The sequence below is a fragment of the Rhinoderma darwinii genome, chromosome 3 (assembly GCF_050947455.1).
Source record: "Rhinoderma darwinii isolate aRhiDar2 chromosome 3, aRhiDar2.hap1, whole genome shotgun sequence".
NCBI classification, from domain to species: Eukaryota; Metazoa; Chordata; class Amphibia; order Anura; family Rhinodermatidae; genus Rhinoderma; species Rhinoderma darwinii.
In genome coordinates, this window is record NC_134689.1 from 395,998,564 (window position 1) to 396,006,986 (window position 8,423).

The window sequence follows — 8,423 nt, forward strand, 5'->3', positions numbered from 1 at the left end:
CTTTGTTAAATATGGCTCCCAGCTTTAGATAATTGATGAGGGTCCCAATCCGGAGAACCTCTTGATCAGCAAACCCACATAGGAAATCAGAAAAAAGTTGTCAATAGACGACAGAACCTTTAATGGAAATATGTTGCACTTTCCTAAAAAAAAGTCTCTTCATCATCGGGAGTTCTCAATACTTTTTTATGTAAATTTGTCCCAAAAATTGCTTCATTTAAGTATTGTTTCTATTAAAGTTTACCCTATTTTCTTAGCACTTCTGAGTTCTGTTAGCCCAAAAGTCTTTCCATACAGTCTGTAGTTCTTTTCCAGTATAATGGTGAACTATGGCAACTTTCTTAAATTTGCAAAGGTTATATTCAAGTTTGGTCCCGTGAAATGTATTTGGAGGTGGTTCAGTGGGTGGGATATGGAGCTCATACAAGCAAATTCCCATAAAAGCATCTTCCATAGGGATGACCCTGATTTCTTGGGCCAAATCATAGATCTTTTTTGCCATATCAACTGAAAACACATATCCAGGACCAGCACAATAGGGTGGGTAGGTGTCATTAGGATAGACTTCCTTAGGTACGTACCACTTGTAAGCCGTACTCCTCAGAGGACCAGTGTTGGCAACTATGGCTCCTGTGAAATAATTTTTACGAACGGGTACGTTTGTATGAAGAACTTGATGGACTAAGTAGTCTACATTAAGAAACATGTCGTTGTCTATTTTTATTACATAGCTGGCAGTGGAACAAAATGTTGTCACCCATTCCATACCCATTAAGGTTTTCAGGGTCAAGTTGTAATACTTGTCCATGAAATCTTGTTGTATGATGTCACCAAAAACAACACTTTCCTGCTCCAACAACCTCTGAGTTTGGTCAGGAGCAACATGAGGAAGACCGAACAGAAAAATGCTGACCACATCAACATCATAAATCTTTTCGTTACCCCATGTTTCCCGGATTGCTTGTCTAGACTCTTGGTCATGGGACTCTCCAAACACCATTATAACAAGGAAAGGGTTCCGGTTCTTGCACTTGTCCGGTTGGTTAATGACAAACTTGTATGGAAAAGGGTATGGAGGAGCCAGTGGGTGCTTGAAAGCTGGCCAAGTCAAATTATTTACAGGTCTTTTTCTTTCCAGTAACTTTACAGATTGTTGAATCCAATTACTGACCATTTCAATTTTTTTTTCGTACCAGAATAAGTACCCAGAAAAAAACATAAGAGTCATCAGAAATAAGGTGAACAATTTCACTGAGCAGATTCGGCCGGTCATGTTGTCCTCTGAAGATCAGGACCCCGCCAAGATTTCTGCAGAGAGAACAAAAGATATTAAATAGAAAACAAAAATCATGGAAAAGCTGTATACAATGATAAATCTTAAACAGTAAATTTCACAAATCTACATTATAATGTGAAGAAAGAGCAGGTCCACTTTTCATTTTTATTTTTAGTCATAACATATACATAAGGATGAGCAGAACCCAGAGGTGTAACTTGAAGCACTTGGGCCCCAATGCAAAAACTGTAATAATACTGGTTTCTTTTTATGGCCCAGAATGGCCTTTGGGTCCCCTCAAGCTCTAGAGCTGGGTGCGACTGCAACTACACCCCTTATACTTATGCCCCTGGCAAAATTGGATTTACATCTAAGGAGTCTGCAGGCACATATTGTCTGATGTCTTAGATTCCGCCCATCAAGTAGGCCACACATTAAGTCATGTACGGCTTTGAAAAGTTTGTCTGTTCATACAAAAGTACAAAGTAGAACATTGCGGTGCACTTCTTTATATTTGTTTATATTTAGCTTTAGTTATTTCATCTAGCCTACCTAACCGTATTTTATTTAGTATTTTTTTGCATAAATTAGTATTATATGTAAATTTAGGATCTCTATTAATGTTGAGATACCTCCTCAGTACTCAGTACTAGACTTTGATTGGTTGTTAGAGGGACCATCTTTCCTTGACACTTGATTAATGAAGCCTATGGTTTTAATAGCGAAAGAAAGCAACGTGTGGCTATAATTACTAATCTCACGGAACGAATATAGAAATTAGAAGCGTTAAATAAGGTCTCCCCATCAGCTCAACAAGCTGAGAGCTTGCATAGCTTACATCAAGAATTGCGTCTAGCTATGGTTTCTGAGTATGAGAAAACATTGCGCAAAATTAAAATTCGATATTATTCATAAAATAACAAAGCAGGTAAACTATTAGCTTCCCGTCCCAAACAACAGCGGCAAAAAACAAAATCTCCTTTTTACTCAACCCTACCTCGCGAGATTGCGAATTGCACATCCGGTACACATTGCCGATCGTTATAAGATTTTTTATGAGTCTTTATATAATTTAAATACGGACCCATTCGTACCGCACCCTACTATAGACAACATTCAAAATTTCCTACACAACATTCCCCTATCCAAACTAACGGAGGACCAAATACATAGTCTAAATGCCCCGTTTTCTGAATCTGAAATACATAAAGTTATTCTTAAGCTACCCCCGGACAAAGCACCTGGACCAGATGGCCTCACAAATGCATACCATAAATTTTTTATAGATATTCTCTCTCTATACTTATGCAGACTTTTTCAATCAGCACAATTGTCCGGCTCTCTCCCCAAAGAGAATCAAGAGGCTTTAATAATCACCTTACTGAAACCCGGGAAACCCAATGATCAACCCCAAAATTTTAGGCCAATCTCCCTACTCAATATAGATTTGAAACTTTATACTTCCATCATCACAAACCGATTAGCCCCTCTCCTGCCCCACCTTATAGTAGATGACCAGACTGGCTTTATAAACGGAAGACAAGGCTCAGGCAACACAAGACGGATCATTGGTCTGCTACACCACATTGAACACCATCACATTCCTTCCGTTTTGCTTGCATTAGACGCAGAAAAAGCATTCGATCGTATTTCATGGTCGTATGCCTTAGCAACGCTACAGAAAATGGGATATTCAGGGGCTATAATGTCAGCTATACAGGCCCTATACTCAGACCCCTCTGCAAAAATCTACACGAATGGGGTATTATCTCAAGATTTTAAAGTCACAAATGGAACCAGACAGGGTTGCCCACTGTCATCCCTTATATTCGTCCTTTCTATGGAACCGTTGGCTCAACTAACAATTAAAATAGGGTCAAAAACCCACACCATATCACTTTACGCAGATGATGTTATTTTGTTTTTATCCAACCCGGAGACCTCGCTAGAAGCAGTTATTGAATGCATACTAAATTTCAGCAAAGTCTCACTATACAAACTTAATACTACGAAATCACAGATTCTTCCCTTAAATATTTCCCAATCTTCCCTGCATTATCTCCAGTCTAGATATAATGTTGTATGGAACATGAAGGAGATAACATATTTGGGTCTCAGACTGACCAAAAAACATAAAAGAAATATTCGAAGCAAATTACATACCACTCAACAAGGTGATTCAAGCAGATATTGACAGAATGCTGAAGGTGGAGGTCTCCTGGTTGGGTAGAATAGCGGCGTTCAAGATGATGGTTCTACCAAAACTGTTATACCTGTTTAGGACACTCCCCATTTCGATTCCTGCATCATATTTTAAACGCACTCAACATTTATTAATGTCCTTCATCTGGGAGAAAAATATACAGAGAATTGCCACCCAGGTCATGTATAAGACTCAGTCCTCAGGGGTATTGAGTGTTCCTCACTTGTATAGTTACTACGTGGCGACTGTAGCTGCGCAAGCAGTGTATTGGTGGGATGAAGATATCTCAAAACACTGGGTACATATTGAGGGGTCCTACCTAGGCTCGAGGCACCTGAAGGCCATATTATGCCTACCACTGGCAAGTTTACCACTTCCAGGGGGATTGTCTCCACTCAACAAAGCAACTGTGAAATGTTGGGCACACATGCACGTGAAGGCCTCAGACACCTTAGACATAGCCAGATCGTATGTCCCTATAGATTTTCTAGAATTAGCCAATGTTGACTTAGACCTTGGAAAATGGAAGTCACAAGGCATCAAGACTTGTGACCAGATGTTTAAAAATGGTACAATAGCTGGGAAAGGGAGTTGGAGACTTCTTTCACACACGAACAATGGTCTCGGGTCTTGAAATGGATATATATCTCGCTCTAGTGTGTTTCATATTTAGAAGCCGCAAACATCCCCGATCTCTTTAATCAGGTTCAGGGGGCCCAATGGTTCTCTAAGTTTGACCTGCGGGGGGCCTATAACCTGATTAGAGTTCGTAAGGGGTATGAGTGGAAGACTGCCTTTAACACCCCCGAAGGGCACTTTGAGTACCTGGTCCATTGGAAAGGATATGGTCCAGAGGAGAGGACTTGGGTCCCAATCCAAGATAAACCTGGTTCAGGGTTGAGGGTCCAGTGGCCCCTCGTAGAAGGGGGCATACTGTCACGTACTCTCTGCCTGCGGCTCCCTTGGTCTCCAGGACATCGAGAGTTACTCGCTCGGGCGTCGCCCTGCCTGGCAAACTGAGGCAGTCTGCAGCCAATAGGTGCTCAGGAGCGTCAGGCCAATTAAAGCCTGGCTGATGTTCTTGAGCTCCCGCCCTCTCCTTATTTAGTTCAGCCTGGGATAGTTGGCCTTTGTCTGTAATTAGAGTTTCCTTGCCTGTGCTTTCCCTTGTTTCAGACTCCCCTGAGCGACTTGCTTTTTGACCTCTTGTGACCGGACCTTGACTTTAGAAGGACACTGAACCTAGGACTGAATGAAAGAAAAACAGAAAATGAGCCCTAAATTATTTGTAAGTCTGCAAGCTGCTAAAACAAACACTCTTGCTAACATCATATAAAATTAGGGTCCATCTTTACCTAAATGCCTACATTTTCAGCTGGAAACCTGAAACAGGCTTGCAAAAAAGATGTGGCTTATCTTGTCTGGTCTCCATTGCAGACAGAGAAGTGGGTGGAGTTTCTGATGCAGCCAGACTGGTCTGATCTGAAGTCTGTGAGAAGGAGACCTCATTGGAATGGCAACAAACACAGAATAATAATGATAAATATCAATGTTTTTTTTATTTTTTTATTAGCCTCTTAAAGAGGCTCTGTCACCAGATTTTACAACCTCTATCTGCTATTGCAGCAGATCGGCGCTGCAATGTAGATTACAGTAACGTTTTTATTTTTAAAAAACGAGCATTTTTGGCCAAGTTATGACCATTTTCGTATTTATGCAAATGAGGCTTGCAAAAGTCCAACTGGGCGTGTATTATGTGCGTACATCGGGCGTATTTACTTCTTTTACTAGCTGGGCGTTCTGACGAGAAGTATCATCCACTTCTCTTCAGAACGCCCAGCTTCTGGCAGTGCAGACACAGCCGTGTTCTCGAGAGATCACGCTGTGACGTCACTCACTTCCTGCCCCAGGTCCTGCATCGTGTCAGACGAGCGAGGACACATCGGCACCAGAGGCTACAGTTGATTCTGCAGCAGCATCGGCGTTTGCAGGTAAGTCGATGTAAGTCTGATGCTGCCGCAGAATCAACTGTAGCCTCTGGTGCCGATGTGGCCGACACGATGCAGGACCTGGGGCAGGAAGTGAGTGACGTCACAGCGTGATCTCTCGAGAACACGCTGTGTCTGCACTGCCAGAAGCTGGGTGTTAACGAACAGAAGTGGATGATGCTGATTCGTCAGCATCATACACTCCCATTCCCAACGCCTAGCTAGTAAAAGTATTAAAAACGCCCCGATGTACGCACATAATGCACGCCCAGTTGTACTTTTACTGTAAACACGCCCAGTTGTACTTTTGCAAGCCTCATTTGCATAAATACAAAAATGGTCATAACTTGGCCAAAAATGCTCGTTTTTTAAAAATAAAAACGTTACTCTTATCTCCATTGCAGCGCCGATCTGCTGCAATAGCAGATAGGGGTTGCAAAATCTGGTAACAGAGCCTCTTTAATCCTTTGAACACAAATTTTGGACATAAGGACCGAAGGTTTTTTTTTTTTGTATTTGCCTCTCAGCGCTCGGCGGTTGTAACTTTTCTATTTTTATGGTGATCTAGCTGTATGAGGCCTCGTTTCTTTTGTTTATTTTTATTTGTATTTTACACCATTCACCAATCACCTTACAAATCATTATAGAGCTATAGTACAGATTGTTACGGTTATACTATATGTATATAGAATTTAGGGTTTTGTGACCCATATGTAATAAACTTTTTGTGTTTGCCTGTTTTGTGGTTTCTTTCTATTTTTTACTTTTCTCTAATGGATCATTTTAATTTAATGGGAATGTGTCGGTAGAAAATGTATTTTTTTTTCCCCCCGTTAAACAGTTAGTGTATAGGTGATTAAACATTGTTCTAATTTTTTTAATTTTTTCACGAGTCAGGAAATATTATAAATTAGATTCTAATTTAAAACATTTCCCTGTGCTGGTCACTAGAGGGAGCAATTCCCAAAATTGCAGCATTGGCATGTGGTAAAGCAACCACATTGCTTTATGCTGCAAAATTTGAGAAGACACACTCGCTCTAGCGTCTACAAAAAATCCCCCTCCTTTATCCTGGCTAGTGCCAGGAGAATGGAGGGGATTGAATGTTCAAACCTCCTACACTGTGTGTCGCCATTTTTTGAGCGAATACACAGTGTAGTAGGCTTACATACAGTCAGGGGCATAACTAGGAAAGACTGGGCCCCATAGCAAACTTTTGACTGGGGCCCCCCTCCCCTGGGTGTCACACAACCCCCCTTGTAGATAGTGCCTTTTTTACAGCCCCCCCTGTAGATAACGCCATACAGCCCCCCTGTAGATAACGCCATATAGCCCCCTCTGTAAATAGCACCATACATCCCCCTGTAGATAACACCATACAGCCCCCCTGTAGATAACGCCTTACAGCCCCCCTGTAGATAACGCCATACAGCCCCTCTGTAGATAACGCCATACATCCCCCTCTGTAGATAGCGCCATACAGCCCCCTTTGTAGATAGCGACATACAGCCCCCTGTAGATAACGCCATACAGCCCCCTTTGTAGATAGCGCCATACAGCCCCTTGTAGATAACGCCATACAGCCCCCTTTGTAGATAACGCCATACAGCCCCCTGTAGATAACGCCATACAGCCCCCTCTGTAGATAGCGCCATACAGCCCCCTTTGTAGATATCTACAGAGGGGGCTGTATGGCGTTATCTACAGGGGGGTCTGTATCGCGTTATCTACAAAGGGGGCTGTATGGCGTTATCTACAGGGGGCTGTATGGCGTCATCTACAGATGGGGCTGTATGGCGTTATCTACAGGGGGGGTCTGTATGGCGTTCTCTACAGGGGGGGTGTATGGCGTTCCCTACAGGGGGGGCTGTATGGCGTTCCCTACAGGGGGGTCTGTATGGCGTTCCCTACAGGGGGGTCTGTATGGCGTTCCCTAGAGGGGGGGCTGTATGGCGTTCCCTACAGGGGGGGGCTGTTTGGCGTTCCCTACAGGGGGGGCTGTATGGCGTTCTCTACAGGGGGGCTGTATGGCGTTATCTACACAGAACGCCATACAGCCCCCCCCCCTTGTAGGTAACGCCATACAGAGCCCCCCCCTGTAGAGAATGCCATACAGAGCCCCCCCTATAGAGAACGCCACACAGAGCCCCCCCTGTAGGGAACGCCATGCAGCGCCCCCCCCTATAGGGAACGCCATACAGCGCCCCCCCCCCCTTGTAGGGAATGCCATACAGCGCCCCCCTGTAAGGAACGCCATACAGCGCCCCCCCCTGTAGGGAACGCCATACGACCCCCCCCTGTAGGGAACGCCATACAGCGCCCCCCCCTATAGGGAACGCCATACAGCGCCCCCCCTTGTAAGGAACGCCATACAGCGCCCCCCCTGTAGGGAACGCCATACGGCCCCACCCCTGTAGGGAATGCCATACAGCGCCCCCCCCCCCTGTAGGGAACGCCATACAGCGCCCCCCCCTGTAGGGAACGCCATACAGCACCCCCCCCTGTGGGGAACGCCATACAGCCCCCCCCCCCCCCTGTATGGAATGGCATACAAAAAAAATGTGACCTACAGCGTGTCCGACAAAAGACATATATCCCCTATCCACAGGATAGGGGATACATGTGTGATCGCTGGCAGCGACAGGGAGAACGGGGGACCGAAAGTCCCCCAAGCTCTCCATGACTAACCTCTGACTTCCGGCGTCTGCGCAGCCATAAAAGAAAAAAAGAAAAGTAAAACACAAACGCACAAATAAATATATTTTTTTTAAAAATAAAACACTAAAAGCAAATTGATATAAAAAAAATAATTTCCGCGACACCCTTCCTTTAAAGGTTTGCCTCCTTTGGACAAACCCTCTGGACAAACCCTGTCCATATGACTTTAGGTTCATAGACGTCATAAAGGGGGTTCCATGCTATCAGACTCAGCGAATAGCCACTAACAAGCAGTGGC

The 8,423-nt window shown here is 44.1% G+C and overlaps 1 protein-coding gene across 1 annotated transcript; it reads right to left on the bottom strand.

Moving 5' to 3' along the window:
• Positions 1–174: 174 nt before the first annotated feature.
• LOC142748363 (beta-1,3-galactosyltransferase 1-like) lies at positions 175–1,303 on the bottom strand. Its single transcript, XM_075855454.1, has one exon. The coding sequence runs from the start codon at positions 1,271–1,273 to the stop codon at positions 254–256; it is 1,020 nt and encodes a 339-aa protein (XP_075711569.1). The 5' UTR covers positions 1,274–1,303; the 3' UTR covers positions 175–253.
• Positions 1,304–8,423: the final 7,120 nt, after the last annotated feature.